The 21,106-nt window shown below is 34.9% G+C and overlaps 4 protein-coding genes across 6 annotated transcripts; 2 read left to right on the top strand and 2 right to left on the bottom strand.

Annotated features, from left to right (window-relative positions):
- The first annotated feature begins 579 nt into the window (after positions 1-579).
- On the top strand, positions 580-5,465 carry LOC145624184 (pantoate--beta-alanine ligase-like). The gene is made up of 5 exons (XM_081677167.1): positions 580-785; positions 2,710-3,441; positions 4,620-4,733; positions 4,819-4,950; positions 5,069-5,465. Exons 2-5 carry the CDS (start codon positions 2,869-2,871, stop codon positions 5,183-5,185), a joined length of 936 nt encoding a protein of 311 aa, XP_081533293.1. The 5' UTR covers positions 580-785; positions 2,710-2,868; the 3' UTR covers positions 5,186-5,465.
- Positions 5,466-5,678: 213 nt separating this feature from the next.
- LOC145624185 (vesicle-associated membrane protein 722-like) lies at positions 5,679-10,077 on the bottom strand. Of its 2 annotated transcripts, none has more exons than XM_081677168.1 (5): positions 9,652-10,077; positions 6,822-6,963; positions 6,622-6,742; positions 6,392-6,454; positions 5,679-6,026 (listed from the first exon to the last, which is right to left on the bottom strand). In XM_081677168.1, the coding sequence occupies exons 1-5, from the start codon at positions 9,839-9,841 to the stop codon at positions 5,874-5,876; spliced, it is 669 nt and encodes a 222-aa protein (XP_081533294.1). In that variant the 5' UTR covers positions 9,842-10,077; the 3' UTR covers positions 5,679-5,873. The 2 variants fall into 2 exon arrangements, with proteins under 2 accessions (XP_081533294.1, XP_081533295.1); XM_081677169.1 differs by lacking the exon at positions 9,652-10,077 and adding an exon at positions 7,776-8,261.
- Positions 10,078-11,084: 1,007 nt separating this feature from the next.
- On the top strand, positions 11,085-13,960 carry LOC145616649 (uncharacterized). The gene is made up of 3 exons (XM_081671414.1): positions 11,085-11,391; positions 13,202-13,356; positions 13,548-13,960. The coding sequence occupies exons 1-3, from the start codon at positions 11,172-11,174 to the stop codon at positions 13,812-13,814; spliced, it is 642 nt and encodes a 213-aa protein (XP_081527540.1). The 5' UTR covers positions 11,085-11,171; the 3' UTR covers positions 13,815-13,960.
- Positions 13,961-14,372: 412 nt separating this feature from the next.
- On the bottom strand, positions 14,373-19,864 carry LOC145624183 (glucuronokinase 1-like). Of its 2 annotated transcripts, none has more exons than XM_081677164.1 (6): positions 19,474-19,864; positions 17,538-17,687; positions 16,977-17,165; positions 16,778-16,894; positions 15,581-15,741; positions 14,373-14,850 (listed from the first exon to the last, which is right to left on the bottom strand). In XM_081677164.1, exons 1-6 carry the CDS (start codon positions 19,672-19,674, stop codon positions 14,604-14,606), a joined length of 1,065 nt encoding a protein of 354 aa, XP_081533290.1. In that variant the 5' UTR covers positions 19,675-19,864; the 3' UTR covers positions 14,373-14,603. The 2 variants fall into 2 exon arrangements, with proteins under 2 accessions (XP_081533290.1, XP_081533292.1); XM_081677166.1 differs by having other exon boundaries at positions 19,454-19,550.
- Positions 19,865-21,106: the final 1,242 nt, after the last annotated feature.

Genomic DNA, 21,106 nt, shown 5'->3' with positions numbered 1-21,106 from the left:
TTTTCCTTACGATTACAGTTAAGTTTGCTTTATTTGTAACCTTGTTGTTTGTGTTTGTTTGTTGTTGTAATTGTTGTGGTAGCAATTAAACAACCCCACTTCAAGCAATTACTCTAGATTAATTCCTGCTGCAAGTACAATTAGGGTTTTAATGACGAATTTAGGGTTCTGAATTGAAGAATGCACAACAATTTTTGAAGAAAGGGGGAATTCGCTGAAAAAAGGATTGAAAATTGATTGTAGAATAGGGTTAGTTGGGAGAATTGAATGAGAAAGAGAGTGAAACACAGTGAAGTCGAGAGAAAAGGAAAAGAAAAAAGAGGGAAATAACTAAACTGGGCCCCACATGTTAAAAAGCTACCGGATTTTCAAATTGGGTGAGAATCTTAGCAAAAAATTAATTTAGTGGGTGATATTTTAAAATATTTTTTTTTTTTTGGGTGGTTAGTTAGAAATTGATCACATTTTTGGGTGGTTTTTTGAAAATTTTCCTTGAAATTATTGATTTTACTCTTTTATTTATTTATTTTTTTTTTTGGGGGTGAATACAGTACTGAGTTACTGGAGTGGTTATTACCAAATTTACAATCCCAGTCTTTCTCAAAACATACTTCTTGCATACCTCTCTGCTTCTCCTATTATAATTTCTCTGCTTCCAATTTTGCCGATTTTGATTGAAATAATAAAAATTACAACTTTTTACTGGCTTGAATCTGAAATTGAGCCTGATTATCAAACAACCAACGGATTTGGAGTTTGATTTGGACCAAAATTTCCAAACTTTGGTGAGTTCATCATACTAGAATTCTCGGTTATTCTCCTAAATTCTGATTCTTTGGATTTCAGTCATCTACTTAATTTTAACCTTTTGAGCTTGTATTCCTTACTTTGATCAACTAATTAGCTGAAATTTGTTCTTATAATCTGGTTCTTACCCAATTTCAGTTCTTCGAAAATGGTGATTTTTATGTTCATGTCTTGGGTTGTAATTTAGTGGGGGTTTGTTGATTCGAAGATTTCGGTTGACTAAAATTAGGGCTCATAGAATTTGTGATAATGATGAAATAGTTTGTTTGATTTAATTTCATTTGATATTGATATGAATACAAAAATATAAATACTTTAGTTTAGTGTTTGGATTTATATTGGGCTTGTAATTTGGTAAGTGTTGTCTTGTTGGATTTGACTGATAAATGATACGGAGTACGGAGTAATTTGCATGGTTGTGTTGGGTCTTGGACCCTCTTAGCCTAAGCTGGTTGCCTGGTTAGGAGAGTTCAAGTGTGGGGTCAATGACCAGGTGGGTGCGAAACCAATATGAAGTTAACACGTCGCCTTTTACTTGTCCAAGACGATAACCTTAAAAGTTAAAACTTAGACACTTTTGAGAAGGTGAGTTATAGATGGGATTATAGTTGGGATTAAAATGAGAAGACGAGTTGGGATTATCATAGTTAATTTTTAGGTTGGATTTGGGTGATTATGTTTGAGTTAGTTAGCTTTTGTGTTGCTTTAATGCTTTATAGCTATCTTCAATTAGCTATATTTAGTCAATTTATTATTTGTGTGATATTGGGATTTGGGAAGTTGCAAAAAACATTTCATTTGTTGCATCAATGACTTTGCTTATACTGTGAGTTATTATAGAGCCTTGGCATTACATATATTTTATAAAAAGTTATAATGATATGACTATATGAGTAATATGAGTGGCAAATGGCAATGTTTATATGATATATGAACAATATTTTGGTTGTCAACTTTTCACAGAGTTTTTCAGTTCAACAGATTGATATGGTATCAACTGAATTATTATCATTGTTGCATGATGACATGACTTAAAAGATTTAGATTTACAAATGTGTTTGTTATAGGCCTTTCGGCTATCCTCTTTAGATAATCAGTATCCATATAAGCTTCCTTAATTTCGAGGTTAGTATTGAGATGTAGTTGAATGTATTAGCTCCTTTGTTCCCTAACTTAGTGGTCTGGAGTGTTAACTACGACTTCATTATGTTAAAAATCGATACTCTATGTATTGTGTCTATTTTTGTTCTATCCCAGGCTTCAATGCTCTCCGAGATTCCTCTTTTCTTGATTTGATTGAAATTTGAGAATGGCTATGAGCATTTTACTTAATATTGCAAAATTAACTCTGCCTTTTTGTTTGGCATTTTGATAAATACTAGCTTTTGGCTTTGCTTTCTATTAGGCTTCACCCCTTGATCTTGCCATAACTTTAACATAATCTATCTAGTGTCTATAACTTACTCAATTCATTCTGATTTTTCTGTGAGATATATTTTGAAGTTTGAGGCGTCGCTTCACTGTTAGCTGGGTTCTCCCCCCCCCCCCCCCCCCTCTCAGTAGTCAGTCTGTTCTTTCGAGGTAAACAAGATTCTATGTCTTGATGTGATTGGAGAGTAAAGGTGGAAGAAGTGTGGTAACCCTGGAAAAGAGATCAGTTGACCTCCTATCTTTCTTCTGGAATTTTCTTTTGCAAAATTGAAACTTGAATTATCTTTTCTGATAATATAGGTGTCTTATTAGTTATGTATTTATCATGCAATGGATGGGAGAATGTAATTCACAATTTGTGAGAGATTGCATTGCTTTTTTTTTTTTTTTTCCTTTCTTTCTCTTCTTTTGTTTTCTCATTTACTCACAAATATTCAACTTACTCTTTTCCTTTATTTTTAAAATTTACAGGAGGAAGAACATTGGTTCCCTGATTCATTTTAGTATCTGATACTACAGTGATACTAGACTCAGGAATATTACTTTTTCTACAGCAGTGTTGAAAAACCTTAATTAAACTGTGCCAAAGACCTCAATATACAGATCCCTGTTCTCCCTTGATTGCAAACAATGGCTGCTCGAGAACCAGAGATAATCGCAAGCAAAGACAAAATGAGAAAATGGTCAAGAGCAATGAGAGCCCAAGGCAAAACCATAGGGCTAGTACCTACAATGGGTTACCTTCACAAAGGACATCTCTCTCTAGTCAGTGAAGCCCATCAACATGCTGACCTCGTCGTAGTCTCCATTTATGTAAACCCAGGTCAATTCTCTACCTCCGAGGATCTTTCCACCTACCCATCTGACTTTCATGGTGATATACAGAAGCTAATGTCTGTTCCCGGAGGAGTTGATGTTGTTTTCAATCCTTATGACTTGTATGATTATGGTAGAGGGAGGGATAGCAAAGGTACGGAAAAGTGTGAGAATGTAGGGGTGATTTCTTGCTTGGAGGAAAGGGGAGCCGGGCATGAAACTTGGATTAGGGTCGAGAAATTGGAGAAGGGCTTGTGTGGGAAGAGTAGACCTGTTTTTTTTAAAGGGGTGGCTACAGTTGTTAGTAAATTATTCAATATTGTGGAGCCAGATGTTGCTATCTTTGGGAAGAAGGATTATCAACAGTGGCGACTTATTTGTAGAATGGTGAGCCAATTTCATTTTGTTTGGCTTTACAATGTGTTTTATCTGTGAATCGTTATCTAATGAGGTGAGGTTGTGTATATCTTAACTTCAGGCAATTTGCGGTGTAGTTGGAGGAATCTTGATGATTGCATATTTTATTTAGTCAATTTTCCCTAATAATGGCCTGTTGTAGATGATGATGATGAATGGTCTAGTGATTGATAATTTGTTTCCTGAGAATTGTGCTGTTGTGATGAAAGTTTAGTTGAGCTAACCAGGTGAGATTGAATGTGCCAAGCTTAGCTTGGGAATGGATGATTGGCTTCTAGTATTGAAGCCTTAAACTCTTTCAATCAATTTATATTCTATATGGTTTTAGTGCTTACTAGATTATAAGTTACCACTTCACATTGATTTATTAGGATGAAAAATAATAAAGATGGCATAGTCCAAAAATCCAGCAGTGTTTATTGTTTACAGACATCTACAGAAACTTGAGCAAGCTCTCAAATGACTGACTTTATATTATGTGCGAGACTTCTTAGAGGCATTATTTAGTAAATAGTACTCATGTGTGCTATCCGGGATTTCTTATCTAGCCCTCATAAAACCAAATTCCAAGCTGCTGTGATAATCATCATTTTCATTAGGATGATTTACAAGTCTGAAGCTGTAAATCTGATGACCTACTTCACGGATGATCTGTTAGCTGTTACCCTTATATCTCAGGAAGACTAATATGGTCTCTTAGAAGTTAGTGACAAGTTGACGGTATTCAACGTCTATGGGATTTTTAGGCTGTTTCTCTTGTCAGTTGCCAAACAACATCCTAATATGAATTGCTTCCTCAATACAGAGCTGCTTGCATACTTTAGTCTTTATAGAGTGCATGTTATCTGTGTAAAATCTCTTGTTCCTTTACTTGATTAATATTTTATAATTATCCGATAAAGGACCAAGGGCCTTTTGATTTGATATATCAAAAATCAGGAGCAGCAAATCATCCTTGAATACTGTTTCTGACAAATGATGATTGATATAAAAAATCAGGAGCAGCAAATCATCCTTGAATACTGTTTCTGAATCCAAATCTTCCAATAGCATGATTTTATGTCAAAAGTCTTTTGTTGAATATGTAACATGATTGTTTGCTGATGGTTCCTAAATTAGCTCCCTTGATCACCAACTTATCGATACAGGTACGAGATCTAGATTTTGCTGTCCAAATAATTGGATCAGAGATTACGCGTGAAGATGATGGCTTAGCAATGAGTTCCCGTAATGTGTACCTTTCCCCCAAGGAAAGGCAAAAGGTAGTTAATCAGTTATTTACTTCATGTACATGTTCCTTCTTTGACTGATTTCAGTTAGTGATGCCTACCATTCTTGCATGCCCAGGCATTGTCTATTAATAGGTCTCTGTCAAAGGCCAAACATGCAGCAGAAAATGGGCAAATTAGTTGCAAAAGACTTCAGGATTCGATAGTTCTTGCGATAGAGGAAGCCGGTGGAAATGTAGACTATGCTGAGGTAACCAGTTGTCTGCATTACCAATTTAACACTTACCTGTATTTATAGCTTTTAAGTCTTTTATACAATGAAAATCGGATTTCCTATGATGCAATTTGTTCGGTTCTATTGGAAGCAGATAGTGGATCAAGAGACCTTAGAAGTAGTTGAAGAGATAAAGGCCCCTGTTGTGATTTGTGTTGCTGCTTGTTTTGGGAAGACCAGGTTGATTGACAATATGGAGATTTCCACCTAAAGAGCAAAAGTTCTGCTTCGAAATTGCCAGATTTTTCTTTTCATCTTGTAACATGCCCCTGATGTGATTTGTGTTGCTGCCTGTTTTAGGAAATCCAGGTTGATTGCCAAAATGGCGATCACCCACCTAAAGAGCAAATTTTTTAAGTTCTGCTTGCGAAATCAAAGATTTTTCTTTGGATCATATCTTGATCCATTTCATCTTGTAACCTGTATGAAGAGCTTTTGTGCTTAAATCTTACTGATAATTCATTTTCAGGCTAGTCATAAATTTTGGACCATTCTGTTTAGTTTCTTTTCATCACTTTATTGGTAAATTCCTATCAAGTAATGCAATTATTACATAGTTAAAATGTATCTTCAAAGTATATTCAGATAATCAATTCATAACTTCATGTTTTGGAATTGTGCACTGTATACTGTAAGTTAACAGGTCAATATAGATCCAGTCTATATTTCTATGTATACCATGTTGTTCTAATGCAAAATATCAATGATAATACAAAGCAATCTAAGTTTCAAATTAAGATCAGCCAAAAGAGGCAGAAAGCATCTCTAGGACCAAGTTTGGATATTAGCCTACTATTGTCAAAAGGATTTCGGTACACAACTGTACAAAACTGTCTGAAAATCCATCATACAATATAGATGACGAAACTCTGATTTGTATATAAGCCTATAGATCTGGTTTACTTATGGGTGCACTTGAAGCCTCCGCAAATGGACAAGATCAAGATGAGAATCAGTGCCACAACAATAGCTAAAACTATCAGCTTTATCTTCATGTTCTCCCACCACATCTTTCTCCTTATTTTGGTACCCTGAGTCCTGAAATCTTGTGCCTGCACCCAATATAGCAACTCCTTAAATACACAACATTGGTATTATTACATCCATAATTATATGAACACCAATGTAAATAAAAATTGACAATTTATATGAAGAAAACAAGGAAACAAGAGCTTTCATTTACAATTATAGGTAAGTAAATCAAGGAAAGATTAGTAGCCATAAAACTATATTCAAGTATACACTATTTGCCTGTGAATCAAATAAGTTTAATATTCTGTTAGAAAATGAATGATTTCAAGGTAAAGAATTGAATGGCAAAGGTATTAATTTAAATGAATGAAATGTCAAAATGAGATTACCTGTCAGGATATAATCATGTAACGATGTAAGTACTGTAATAATGTAACATACTGACCTGAGAACGAAGGTTCTCTGTTTTGTCCACCAGGAGCTCGATTTTTTCACCTCTGTCAAGAACCTGAAACCAGAATGTACTAAACAATCATATCCTCGGTGTATATACCTCTTAACATATACAAATACCTCGTAATGACTAATTGCTTCATCCCAAAAGCACAAAGGGAGGAGCAAAACCAACCATCAATGGTAACCAGTAATCAAAGAATACTATGACATGCTCTATACCTTCTCAATATTTTCCATCATTACTCCTTTAACTTCTGACACCTGGGCTTTCACTTTCGCAAGCTTGTTAATCTCTTCTGGGTGATCCACACAGTACTGCATCTGCTCCTTCAACTTAGGCCTAAAAACAAGGCATACAATAAAGAACACATACAAAACAAAAGGGACATTTCTCAAAACACGAAAACCAAAACAATTACCCGAATTCTTTGTTTAGGCCTTTGGCAGCAACCGTTGCAGCTTTCCCCCCGCCATATTTCTTGGAAAATTCATCCTTGACTTTCTCGAGAAAAGCAATCGGAATCTGCCTACCCGCAGACTCAACTGCAACAACACAGTAAGCTGCACCACAAAAAGCACATAGCAAGTCAACAAAAGACTAACCAGTAGCCATACCAGAAAGCAACCAAGCAGAGAGATGAGCAAACTAATTATCGTATCAAGCAAATTATCTATACAAGAAGCAGATGCCATTCTGAAGGACAGTAGCCCCCCTACCCACAAAAATAAAAAATTAAAAAATTAAAAAATAAAAACCTAGAGATGAACCATTCGTGTACGAAGCCTCACTGTAAATTAAATTTAAATAAAATTTTGGCTCATCTGCACAACATAATATTGCCAACATAGCAAAAAAAAATGCAGAGAAGGTTTAGGGGGTAAACAAAACATGAACATTTAAGTGATACTCCATATTCTAAGTTCTAACACCATAACTTGGAATGCACTGCACCACCGTATTTTAAAAGCCACTAAGCCACTGCCAATTCCAACCGGCATCGACATCTGTGGCTAGTTAAGAGACTTGGAATAGCAAAAAGGCATAACTATTTAAGGGGGAAACCGGAAAACCTATAATTAATAAATGCAAAATAGCCATTTAAGTGCTATTCTACCACCATAAATTAGAACGCACTGAACCACTATATTTTGAAAGCCACTCCCAACTCCAACAAGCATCAACATCTGTGGCTAGCCACAAGACTTGGATTAGCATGTTCTGCAATTTATTCCCGCAGATTTACCTTAAGCTAACTTCACTAATGTGGCTTAGTTATAGCATTGATCAATATAATTCAGTTGACACAAAATATAAGACACAAATCAAAATATGCATGTAATTCCTGTATTCATTTGAATGAGAACCTATCCACCTGATTTTATTTCAAAAACCTTCCACATTTCTTGTGAGGGTGAATCCATGAATCTTCCTTAAAAGTAAAACATTTGATAAATTTCATATCCACAAAAAACTGCTCCTCAATGGTCCTACCATCTATTAATATTCATGAATCATGAGTCCATACCAATTCACACACCCTACGATAATTCACCCTAATTGTTGGCTGTCTCACTTTAAGTTATGGAATCTCAGGACTCAGGTGAAGAAAACATAGTCTATCTGTTATTTCAGGGCACCAAAAATAGTACACAGACTGTTGAGATATAAGGAAAAGAATCTCTGTAACAGCGCCTTCATCCCTATAAGGACATGTTTTAAATTTAGGAACAGAGAACTTAAGAACGTTCTACTCTTTTAAGAAGAAATTTAAATGAAATTATTACAAAAAAAATTCCAAATAACTCTTTGTATATGTATTTGAAAACTGGTGATAAAAAACTCGAAACATAATAGCTAAGACCACAAAGTCAATAAACAAATCAGCTAAAGACCAAACACTCAATAAACAAATCAGCTAAGACCACAACCTCAATAAACAAATCAGCTAAGACCACAAATTCAATAAACAAATCAGCGAACACCACAAACTAAAGTCAACCTATTGTCCTAAAACAAATGACCTCTCAATTTATGTCAAGAATTTCATTTGTTAAACTAAATTATATATACAATCCAGCCACATGTCTATGTCCTAAATACAAATTTCATTACAAAAACTCGCAATTAAAATTCCATTTAAATTACTGTAAAAAAAACCAATATAAGTTGTATCAACAAAATGTCAAAAACAAAACAATACTCTATGATATATCTCTATTATTATACTTCTCCTTGGCTTCACAGTTCACACAAACTTAAGGCCATAAAAAAAAAAAATCCAAATTTTCGTAAGCCACCAAAATAAAATATCACCATCACCACACAAAATAAATAATGCAATCATTCTGACAATACCCATCATCCAATTACAGAAAACATATAAAATTAAATTGACTATCATTATTCAAATTGTCTCATTGATGCCATAAGGTCACAATCATGAAACAACCATTTAGTAAGCAATAGTGCTTATTTTCATAGCTGACACCATAATAATATAATACACACACCATAAACACCAAGCTTACTACTTGTATTTTTTTTTTTTACCAATGAAGAAATCAAATCTAAATCATTAAACAACAGATAAATTCGTGTTAGAGATATGATATCATCAATATCGGAAAATATATGTGTATCTCTAACAATTCGTCATTCATCATAGCAAACAAACAAAAAAAAAACCACATGAATAGTTTAAAAATAACTCTATAAGCTAAGTAACCATCCCATATAAATCACTTACAAAACTCGTAACAAAATCACGCGTCAACTAATGTTATCATCATCCGATTTAATACGTACTCCTATAAGCAAACTATAAACAATCAAATACATTTCCTAACACAGTAAGATGATATCACCACGTAAATCATATATCGATCAAATTAAATACATTTCCTAATACAATAACACCACCACCACAATGAATTAATCAAATTCAATAACTATAACAAAATCACGTGTCGATCAAACTGAAATGATTTAATACATTTCCTAAGACGATATCACCCACCACCATGTATTATTCAAATTCAGAACCCATAACAAAATCACGTGTCGTTCAAACTAAAACAATCAAACTCATTTCCTAAGATGATAACACCACCACGTAATAATCAAATTCCGAACCCATAATAAAATCACGTGTCGATTAATGTTATCAACATCCTATTAAATCATCATCAACCCAAAATATAAAAGGGTACGATAAAAAATGATTTGAAAAAAAAGAAGATGAAATATACTGAATCCATTGTCGACGAGATAATTGAAAGTATGACCATCACAATTGTAGGTAAATTTGCTGCTTGAAGAGGGTAATTTCTGAAGGCATTGAGTTGCAACCGATGTAAAATTCCCAGTAAATTCTGTAAATTCAGCCAAAATTACCGTGCCTCGCGCAACAAAACTATAGATCAAAGATTGTTGCCCCATTTTTTTCCAAATTCACCGCCAAAAATTACACGGAATTTTGCATTTGAGAGAGATTTTTTTTTTAAATTTTAGAAGGGAATTTAAGGAAGAAGAAAGCGTGAGGTTGAGTGAAAAGGATATTTATGAATGAATGAATGGGAATGTTGTTGTTGTTGTTTGTGTTTTTGGTTTGTTTAGAGAGAGAAAGAAGAGGTGGGGAGGAGAGAGAAAGAGGCGTTACCGGTTTTTATTCTTTTTGTATTTTTGGAATGTTTTTATGATGTGTCAATAATTGGGATCATTGTTGCCTAAATTGAATTTGAAATGGAAATTGAGTTTATAAATGGTATAAGTAGCATTAAGGATTATACAAACGCGTAATTTAATTAAGTGAACCAAGACTCAAAGAGCTAATTATGTGGAGTCCTTTCCCTAAATAATGTTGGGAAAACACGCAATTTCCAAAATACAGCCGATCTTTTTTTAATTCCCACCGTATCGTCCACATCAGTTAAGGATAACAAATCGTTTTTTTTTTTTTCTCAATCCAGCAACAAATCGCTACTTGAAAGTGGCGGTTTTCCTCAAAACACCGCTACTTGAAGTAGCGTTATGATTTTGTTGAATTATTTTACAAGGGAAAAATGATTTTGTTAAAAAAAAAATACTTAGTAAATACAAACCGTCACTTCAAGTAGAGGTTTCTAATAAGTAAACTGCTATTTGAAGTAGCGGATTTTAGTAGCACACCGCTAATTGAAGTAGCGATTTTCTAATGAACCCGTTTTTAAAAAAAATTCCCATTGAACTGGTGACATGGACGGTACGGTGGAAATTACTACGTAAAAAAATTCCCACTTGTTAACTTTGTTCTTGCTCTAATTACTTTGCTAATTAATAAACAAGTTAATCTAACAAACATGAAAATAATCTTCATACTCTTAATTATTCTACATTTAGGTGTATAATTTAACCACGTCATGAGCTTTAAATTGAATAAGTGCGTTATGACTTATGAGTAGTGTGACATTTTCATTTAGAAAGTTTTGCAAATAATAATATGGAATTAAAAACGAAGGAAGTCTTCATTATTAAAATACTTAGTAATTATGTTTTGTATGCACCCTTTATAAATTTTACTCCGTCCTAACCTATAATTGTGCAATATTACCGCATTTACCCTTGTACCGGTTAAACATTTTAAACTGTCGCAATTAATCCAAAACCGAGTGATTAATCTGAATACACGTACTACTAGATTTTGTTGATATAGAACATAGAACCATAAAATTTGTAGAAGTTGAGCTAAAAACCCAGAAACTCCCTCCAATTTCAGAGTGGGACTCTAAAAATGATGAACTGCGGGGTTTCATCTTCACTTTCCTCGCAATCTTCTTGTTCATCATTCTATTCTCTTGTTCAAAATCGTAAATTTTGCTCAAATTCCCAATTTTCTTCTCTTTTGATTCATAATTACCGACACATTCATCTTCCTAATTGTCCACACCTTTCTCTCTCCTCTCGTTCTCAATCTCCTAAACCCATTTTCTGCAGCAATTCCCCTGGTTCTGGTTAGTTTCTCAAATCTTTTCGCACTCAATTTTGTGTCTATGATTTTTCAATGAGATGGGTTGTGCTTTAATTTGTTAATTTTTTACTAAAAACGAATTGGGTTTTAGTTATTCTATATAATGAATTGTGCTTTGATTTTTAATTTTTATGCTGAAATTGTTGGGGTTGAGTTATTCATCAACTTGATTGGTACTTTGATTTTGTTTTTCTGTAATTTCTGCTGAAATTGATGAATTGGGGTTGAATTATTTATTGAAATTAATTGTGCTTTGATTTCGTTTTGGACAATGATCAGCTAATTTCTTTAATTTCTGCTGAAATTGATGATTTGGGGTTGAATTAATCATTGAAATGAATTGTGCTTTAATTATCATTTTTCATGCTGGAATTGATGGAGTGGGGTTGAGGTATTCATTGAAAATTGCACTTTAATTTTTTAATTTCTCCCTGTTGAAATCAACTAATTGGATTAGAGTATTCATGGCTAGTTTCGGTGGATTTATTTGCAACTTTATTGTTGTTTAAATTAAGTATGAATTGCTGAAATCTACGAGTAATAAGACTCTAGCCTTTGCCTTTTTGAGTAATGTAGTAGTGCAAGTTGTTTGCATCGTTAATGTACCCAACTACGCTCTAGGACCTGGTGTTGGCATTCCATGTATGAAAGAACTATGAAATTTATTGAAAGGTTCAATGCTTCAATCATCCGTCGGGATCTGATTTAGTTAGCAAGTCGTTACGCAAGACATTTTTGGGAGAATATATCAAGTTCCGAAGCTCGGGGTTTATGAGTTTTTGAGGAGTAAAGAGTTTCACTCGTACATAGAAAGATGGTTTTTTTTATTGACTTTGTATTTGTATGTTGCTGGATGGTTGCTTGTATGGATAGTTTTTAGGCGACCCCAATCCTATGTAGCTTATGTACTACTTTGTATTGTATGATTTGTGAAGTTTGTTTGACTAGTTCTCATTTATGAACTCTAATGGTATGTACGAAGCTAGGTTCCCATAATTGTACAGCCATGGTAATGCAACAATAAATATATACGAAGTATGTACTAGTTTAAGTCATTGGAGAAGAGGGGGTGAGAGAAATAGTTACGTTTAAACCTTTACTAAATTTCAAGGATGGATGAAGACCTATATCAATAAGTGGATATACTGGATTGCTTCCTTTGTGCTTGTGGAAACTTGTTCTGTGGAGGTGTGGAAAAGCTGTATGCTGAATATAATAAGATAATTCGTTGTTCATAGATATATTTTATGGAGTATATTGTTGTTGCTTGATTGCAAAGCACAATTTACTTCCGTTGATAGAGTTAAGGGGTCTTAAACAGCAATGATACAGGACCAATTTGCAAAAATTTGATTTGCAATTGAAACCTTTATTTATTTTTTCTCAAATTGTATCATCCTAGGCTATGATATACTTCGTACTATGCTAGGGGAAGCTGCTTAAACTTACACATGTGCTGTTAGTTGTCCAGTTTACCTGTTTTACAATTGTAAATTACTAAACATGTTACTGTATTCAAGTCCCATACTTTGTAGCTTTGGGAGCATGGGTTTAATTCGCTTGGATATTGGGTTACTTCTAGGCTTTCTTTTGACTGATTCCAATTAACATGCGAGTGAACTGTATTGACATCTCAAGGCCACAGAATCAGTCTAAAGTTTTATAGTTCAATACATGTATTGAGTTTACCAGTTTAAATCAGATATGAAAGATGTTAAATGTAATTTAGACGTGGCATCATGTGTTGCCTGCCTTATTGATCTATGTGATCCCTGAAGTAATAAATTGTGCAGGTGAAAGTGATAGCAAAACTGTCCTTGATGCATTTTTCCTGGGAAAAGCTCTTGGTGAAGCTCTAACTGAAAGAATTGAATCTACTGTTGGTGAGATTCTGAGCACCGTCGGCAGGTTGCAAGCTGAGCAACAAAAACAAGTTCAGGAATTTCAGGTGAGGACTACATAAAAGTTAATGGACTGAACAGCCAGTTTCTTCCATGTCTGTGTATGTTAGTTATGCTTGCATCTGTTTGGGAGGGTAGACGAGGCAAATAATCATTTTAACCAAGTCTTTTTTTGTACTTGACTAGTCTGCACACATAAAAGAGCTCAAACCCGTGACACTTTTAGTTTCCATTGTAGGAGGATGTGTTTGAAAGAGCCAAAAGAGCTAAGGAAAAAGCAGCTCGTGAAGCCCTGGAAGAGCAAGGACGACTTCTCCCAAACTCTAATAAAAAAAATTCAGCAGAAAGTAATATTGCTAGTTTGAGTGCTACAGCTTCACGCGTTGATCCCATGAATCCAGCCATGCCAATACGTGTGGTTAATCCATATGGCTCTACATCAAATGGAGATGAAAAAAATAGCACTGATTCAGATTCTGTATCTAGTATAACAATAGATGATTGATGCTTACCTAGAGAAATATGTTAGAAAGATGCACTAGTTTTCTTGGAATGTTCAACAGAAAAGTGTAAAGATGTTTGAACTCACCTTATTAAATGGATTCATAAGAACTTGTGATAATACAAAGTACGAAGTATATGTTAATGTTACTATTACTTCGTACATCATATATGGTTTTGCAGAATTATTCAATAAGGCTATGAGCTGCTAGTTTGTTCATCAGTCCATTTGAGAGTTGAGCTAGGGTTCCACTTCTAGAGATTCTTAAAGTCCCATGTCGACAAACAATAAGAGATTCAGCCGCTTTATATAGGGATTTTCATTAAACTAATATAGGGCGTGAAAAAAATCATTCTTTATACGACGAGTAGTGCATAAAAATAAGTTTTTCATTACAATGACTATGATACACCCAACATTCTTTTTTCCCAAATTAATTCTTTTTTTTTCCCTGTCTTGGTAAACGTATTTGCAATTTTGGGGGTGCTGGGAAGAAATCGTTTAGGAAGCCAAAATAAAGACATAAAACATTAGCATTCTTTTCGGCCAAAAAAAAAAAAATTAAAAAAATAATAGCATTCTTATAATAACTGTGTAAAAATTGTTTCAAAAAATAAAAATATAACTTTGTAAAAAGACCTAATTATTTTGTCCAATAGACTTGGAAAACAAGAATTTTCTCTAAGAACATGTTAACTAATGCTAGAACTTATGTAAACGTATGCCTGTAAAAACTAAAGGAAGAATATGATGAAGGAATGTGTTCTACAGTTTTAAAGGTAAGCTATATCATCATGTAGAATGCGAGCTTCCAAAATCTAGGTCATTCAAATTTGGCGAGGCAACTTGAACAGGCTGCATGATAAAACCAGCCTTCTGACAGGCCTCCTGTAGAAGCTCAACTTGCTGTGGTCCACCGTGGCAAAATGTAACCACAGCCCCTCCACTTCCGGTAAATTTTGACGCAGCACCTACCTCCCGTGCTACCTCCACCATCTTTATATTTATATCCCCAAGAGCATCATCTCCAAACATACTTCTGCAAAATTAGCATTCATGCAATTGATGTTACATACAATAGCATAACATTTCCATGGTATTTTAACATGACTCCTTAGGACAGTAATAAAAACTATATTACTCAGACTCTTCATTTCACCACAACTACCCATATTGGATCCTTGATATTCTGACATGAGTATAGATACTAAGATACTTCAACTTGTGCCAAAATCAAGCAATATTATCACAAAATAGGAGAAAGGGGCACTTGGACACATATCCATGTCCAAGTAGGAGAGTAACAACTCTTCTCTTAGTGTAGCTCCGAAGTTAAAAACAACATTAAAATACTGTAGAAAAATAAGATTTTCATCTACTTTATCGTTCCACAATATTCCCTATGATGAATTGGGAATGCTAAACATAGTGCAAAAGCAGCTGTTATGCAATCGTTTCTTCCCTTTAGAGATCATCAAATCAATATATAAGAATTCGATAACTTAAATATATGCAAGGTGATGACGTCTGTCACTAAACCTTTTCACAATAATATCTAACAGATATCTATGTGTATCAGTGTATCAGATTATTTGCATACTCAGTGAAATACAATCCATTTTTTTTTCAAGAATAGCAACAGCACTTGGTAGACTTTGATATTGCTTTTGATCTAATTATGTACAAACAACTTAATGGACAAGTATCTTTTCAATGATTATGCAATGCATGTGGTGGCAAATATAACAAATTTTATGCATGCACTTCACCTGCGGAGGTCAAAATTATGATTCATTAGAGTTGCCAGTTTTTCATAGTCTTTCTCCAATAATGCTTGTCTTCCCTCCACAGCCAAATTTGCAACTTCGTTCATTGTTGATCTTATAAATTCATCACCTTCTAGCCATCTTTTTCTAACAGTACTATGCACCTATTCAATACATAAAAGTATAAAACCAAAGAAATTTCAGTACCATTTTATACAGAAGGCTGAAATTTACGTCTAGACAATCTTAGAAAAATGGTTGGGAGGTTTCTTCAGAGGATGTAGGTTTACAACCTATGTCATGCATTGCACAGATGTATTAGCAAGATCCCCAAGCTATACAATGAACTAGATCACAAGTAAAACACGACTGCTAGAATATCAAATCATTTCAACAGCCTGCTTAGTAGGTGGTGGTTATAAATGGTAATAATGATAATGAATTACAGGTATTTGTGAAGGAAATGTCCCATGCACATGTCCATGATGATGCACACCCCATGTCTCTTTTTCATCAGGAATTCCATTGCCACTTTAAACGGGGTATTGGGTGGTAATGGAAATCTATAAAACAAAAATAAGAATATAACATTTTGTCAAACGGTTTTCTCAATGACAATACAGTAAAAGTTAGAGGATAACATAAGGAGGATAATATATTCTTGAGTACCAAATGGAAAATCTAAGAGTACAAGGATACCATTTTGAGTTTTTCTTACTTAAAAATAACCAACCATCCCAAATTATCCTAAAGATTAGGAAGAAGAAGAAGAAGAAGAAGAAGAAGAAGAAGAAGAAGAAAGATATTTACTCCTCCATAAATTACTTGCTACATGTACCACTTTTGGATTCTTGCTACAACCTTTTCAGGCAGTCTTTTTTCTCTCTTATTTTTCTATAAAAGCCCCACACGACTACACCTACTCACCTACTTGTTTCTCTATACTTTTTCATGATTCTTTGAAACCGTGTAAAAAGCATTTGTAGCAAGTAATTAGAGACAGGGGGATTATGAATAGCCAAAAAGGTTCTATTTATCAAAAGGTGATGCATAGATACTCATTACTTGTTCAGAGGTCCTGGTGTCATTATCACAGTTTGCATCAGCAGCATTAGGAAAGAGGATGCACAAGGATGTTATACAAGACAAGAAATGGTAATGATAATGAACATTAGACATAGATGATTATATTCTGCTGACCTTTCCTGAGTCACTTGGATTTTCAGCATAGATGAGGTAGAGAGGAGGAAGCAGATTGATATCCATTGGTGTATAAATACCATGCCCCAATTTATCCATGTGATTTTTGCTGAAGTCCTAGGAAAAAGGAGTCCACCTCAGGAAAAGAAAGATATAAATAAGTAATTGTGAAAGTTTTGCCAAATGCGTCAATCTTTACCATAAAAACAAGTCCCCCATAAACTTGTGCCACCCGATCTTGGAGACCAGCCACAATGCCAAGCTCCTTTTCAGCATCCAAGATAAGATTAGGTCTCTCCTCTACCTTAACCAGGTGCCTGACTTGGTAAAAGTCAAGCATACAATTCAGGGCAGCACATACAATGGCACTAGAACCTGAAAGTCCTGTCTAAAAGTCAAAATAAATTAATGGGCTTGTTTGGCATCATTTTTGGTTTTCAATTTCCTGTTTTTTTGAAAACTAAAACCCAAAAACAGAAAACAAGAAAAAGGTGTTTCCACTTTTTTGTTGTTAGTTTTCAAAATTATCATGATTTTAATAAGTCTAAATAATTTTTTATTCATTATTTGACATATATAATATACTTTTAAAAAACAAAAAACCAAAAAACAGAAAACCACAGCGATGCCAAACGAACCCTAAATAAATAAAATTTAGTTACATACTGCTGTAGATTGAACTAAACTTCATGCACCAACCAAGAAACACATAACATACATAATTTACATATCCAACAAATTTAAAAGAGAGATAATTCACCTGCCGGGGAATATTTGTATCATACGATAGGGTAAAGTTCCTCTCATGAAGATCAATGTTATGTTTCTTGCAGTATCTGTAAAATACTTTGCAGATGGCCATAAGCAAACGCACACCTCCATAGAAACCCTCATTCTCTAAGCGATCCACCTGAAGACAGATTTATAAATATTTTCTAAGCTAAGACAAAGCATAACTATAAGATGATAATCATAGCATAAATTCAGAAAAAGATAGATTTCCCCCCTCTTTTTGTAATTACACAATACATTAACTTCGAGCAAGCAGTTCATCAGTCATTGTATGAAACTAATTTTATAATAGTTGTAAACATGGTAATTGACTAAAGAAGGGGCATTTGGAAACTATTAAAAGATATTTAGTGGTTCTATTGAACTATTTGCAGCTTGGAAAGCCCTTTAAAATAAGAGACTTACAACTCCAATATGAGCCTCAAAGATGCAACAAAATCAATCCATAATTCCAACTCACGACTATCTCAAATAAAAACTAGGAGGAAGAAACAAATAAAAGGTATATATATGTTCAATGCTTAGATGCTAAATTCATTAAAACCATTTCCTGCCATTTGATGAAAGAGGAACAAAATCCCTCTACCTATAACTTGTAAAGTACCACAATAGCCAATTGAAAAGAAATAATATAAAACACAATCGTCAACGGATCAAGAATTGGACCAGTAGAACTTCTGCCTTCCAGTTGCCAAGGTCATTCCTACATAAATTAGCCATCAGCACTCTAAAAGTTACAGGGAGGATCTGGAACGACTCCAATTTATCTGTTGCTCTAGGTTGGAAACTATCCCCTAATGCTCAAATACATGACTAATTGACTATGGTACTAATGAATGCTACAGGTAGGAGTAACTTTATAAAAATTAGGACTATAAATGGATTAAGAGAATAAAAGATATCCAGCCTCAAAGTAAGACTATAAAACCTAAAAATATCAATTAGCAGCCTATTGTCTCCTTGAAATCTTGGCTATTAAAAATAATAAGGGAAGTCTCTAGAGGTAACATTATTCAAGCAATACAATACATTGGATTAACAGAATGGAAGCATTCTATAAACTAAGTTTGCACCGAATTTGATTTACTAGGTTATTTGGCACTACAAATGATCTTAGGTATTGCTCACTAATAGTCTAGCAGCAATTCAGCTCCGAATACACTTTCAAAGAACTAGACTAGCTTATGACAGAACCGTTGACTTTGAACTTCCAGCAATCCAGCTCTTGTTCACAATCAAGTTACTTCTAGTGTAGAAAAGCACAATTGACATCAAAGGCATGGGTGGTGTGTAACGATTAAGTTAACCACCAAGATTACTGATATTGAACAGATCATTACTGATATGAAAATAGAATTTAGTCCGGACATCTCCTCGAACCAGAGCTAAACCCCCTCAAAGCATCTAATATACCACCAGTCACCACTACCAATACTATATTATCCATAGATTAGAACAACTTCGTATATTTATCCAAAAACTACACAATGTACCTTCATCACTAGCTTCTAGTAACCCAATTCCAGCACTTGAGGGTACATCCTACCTATCCCTAACATTTTTCATAGTCAAGTGAACACAGCAAACAACAGAATTGCAGCACAATGCACTAACAATCCATTAACTCACAATTTCAATACAAATCATTAAGGTGATCCTATTAACAAATAGAACTCGAGTCTAGTCGGGTCGGGTCAGTGTATTCCGGGTTGAAATTGGGGTTCAAATCAATTCAATTTTATGTTGGGTCAATTTCAACATCTCTAATAACCTACTCAGATTGTGAATAAGCATATATCAATGCATCAATTACTAATAATAAATCCCAGAAAAATCATCAAACAACAAATTCAAACCATACAAATTGAGATAAATAAATTGTACCCAGAAAGAGAGAAAGAGACCATATGATGAAGAGATTGAAACTGAACAAGATCATGATAATGGTGGGGTTTAACAAGAAGATGATCAGAAGGCTCCAAATCAACAGAAGCCCAGAAATTGGTGATACTAATGGAGATGGTATTGCCGTAATACACATCACTTGGGTTTCCCAGAAGCCCAATTCTGGCGTAAGCTTTGTGGGAGATGATTTGATCGTTCATCTTCTTCGACTTCTTGTTATGCTTGTATCAATGGCGGATCCTTTTGATGGGTTTGAAAGGTTGAGTCGTTGACAAAGATCCTGAATTAAAGCAAAGGAGTTGTTTTGATATGTTTCGGTGGATTTCGATAGTGAGAATGACGCCGGAGCTAAACTTGGATAAACTCGACTTTGGGCCCCTTTCACTCCACGTCTCCACCTTATTATCTGAACTTTATATTATTTTTAATTGAATTTAAATTATTTTTGTTCAACTTAAATTATTTTTAATTCTCCATTATATTTCTTCTTTAAAATACCTTATTTTTATGCTGACTTGAATTTATTTTTACTGAACTGAAATTATTTTTACTGAATTAAAATTAATTTTACTGAATATTACGGAGTAATTTTTTTAAAGTGAAGTAAATAGGGCCTTATTTTTTTTTTGAACTGGAATTATTGCTACTTAATATTATTTTGGGATATTATCAATGGTACACCCGTGGTATTGACTTTTATCAATGATACACCTGTGTTTTTATTATTTATCAACGGTACACCTGTCGTTTGGACTTTTCTCACTAATACACCTATACCGTTTGAAAAGTTAAAAAACCGTTAAAAATTTTAATTTTTTTTTTAAATCTAAATTATTCTAAAATCTTTACAAAAAAAAATAAAAAATAACCCAGCCTCCCTCCCCACCCCATTGCCACCCCCTCCTCCTCGTCACCATCGGTCCCCCTCCCCCCCAGCCAGCGGCCGACGCCTAGAGGGTCGCCCGGCGCCGGCCACCCCACCTACGCCCCCCTTTCCCCCATTAAGGCAGCCTACCCCCATTAAGGCAGCCCCTTTTCGTTCCCCGACCCCAATCCCAAAACCACCCCTAACCACCGTTCTCCCGTCGAAAACGCCCCCTTCCTCTCCTCCCTCCCCCGGAAACCTCCCCTCACCTTTCCCCCTCCCTTAATTGACTCCCTATGGGTCCTAACCCTAAACCACCACCTTATTGAAACCCTAAAACCGTCGGCGAATTAAGGGAGGGTTAGGGCGTTAGAGTCCTTAAGGGGTCGATTAAGGGGGGGTTTCCGGGGGAGGGGCGGTTTCCGGGGGGAGGTGAAGAGGAGGGGGGCGGTTTCGAGGGGAGGACGGCGTTTAGGGGTGGTTTTGGGATGGGGTTCGGGAAACAAAAAGGGGGAAAAAGAGGGTGGTGGGTTGCCTTGGTGGGGGAAAGGGGGGTGTGGGTGGGGTCGTCGGCTCTGGGCGCTGGCCGCCGGATGGGTGGGGGAGGAGGGACTGGTGGCGACGGGGAGCAGGGGTGGGGGACGGGTGGCAGTAGGGTGGGGAGAGGGTGGCTGGTTTTTTTTTTTTTTTTTTTTTTTTTTTAAGTTTTTATAATAATTTTTTATTAATCTTAAATTATTATAAAAGCTTTTCCCTTAAAAAAAAAA

Source organism: Chenopodium album, chromosome 3 (assembly GCF_948465745.1).
Source record: "Chenopodium album chromosome 3, dcCheAlbu1.1, whole genome shotgun sequence".
In the NCBI taxonomy this organism is placed as follows: domain Eukaryota; kingdom Viridiplantae; phylum Streptophyta; class Magnoliopsida; order Caryophyllales; family Amaranthaceae; genus Chenopodium; species Chenopodium album.
The sequence above is the reverse complement of the archived record's forward strand: the minus strand, read 5'-3'. Positions and strand labels throughout refer to the sequence as shown.

Excerpts from the sequence above, each read along its gene's own strand:
- LOC145616649 (XM_081671414.1), top strand. The coding sequence starts at position 11,172 with ATGATGAACTGCGGGGTTTCATCTTCACTTTCCTCGCAATCTTCTTGT. Across the intron at positions 11,392-13,201 it reads CAGCAATTCCCCTGGTTCTG|GTGAAAGTGATAGCAAAACT; the intron begins GTTAGTTTCTCA and ends TAAATTGTGCAG. Across the intron at positions 13,357-13,547 it reads AACAAGTTCAGGAATTTCAG|GAGGATGTGTTTGAAAGAGC; the intron begins GTGAGGACTACA and ends TTTCCATTGTAG.
- LOC145624185 (XM_081677168.1), bottom strand. The coding sequence starts at position 9,841 with ATGGGGCAACAATCTTTGATCTATAGTTTTGTTGCGCGAGGCACGGTA. Across the intron at positions 6,743-6,821 it reads GGCCTAAACAAAGAATTCGG|GCCTAAGTTGAAGGAGCAGA; the intron begins GTAATTGTTTTG and ends CCTTGTTTTTAG. Across the intron at positions 6,455-6,621 it reads TGATGGAAAATATTGAGAAG|GTTCTTGACAGAGGTGAAAA; the intron begins GTATAGAGCATG and ends TTCTGGTTTCAG.
- LOC145624184 (XM_081677167.1), top strand. The coding sequence starts at position 2,869 with ATGGCTGCTCGAGAACCAGAGATAATCGCAAGCAAAGACAAAATGAGA. Across the intron at positions 4,734-4,818 it reads CCCCCAAGGAAAGGCAAAAG|GCATTGTCTATTAATAGGTC; the intron begins GTAGTTAATCAG and ends TTGCATGCCCAG. Across the intron at positions 4,951-5,068 it reads GAAATGTAGACTATGCTGAG|ATAGTGGATCAAGAGACCTT; the intron begins GTAACCAGTTGT and ends TATTGGAAGCAG.
- LOC145624183 (XM_081677164.1), bottom strand. The coding sequence starts at position 19,674 with ATGAACGATCAAATCATCTCCCACAAAGCTTACGCCAGAATTGGGCTT. Across the intron at positions 17,688-19,473 it reads TTCAATCTCTTCATCATATG|GTGGATCGCTTAGAGAATGA; the intron begins GTCTCTTTCTCT and ends ATCTGTCTTCAG. Across the intron at positions 16,895-16,976 it reads ATGGGGGACTTGTTTTTATG|GACTTCAGCAAAAATCACAT; the intron begins GTAAAGATTGAC and ends CCTTTTTCCTAG.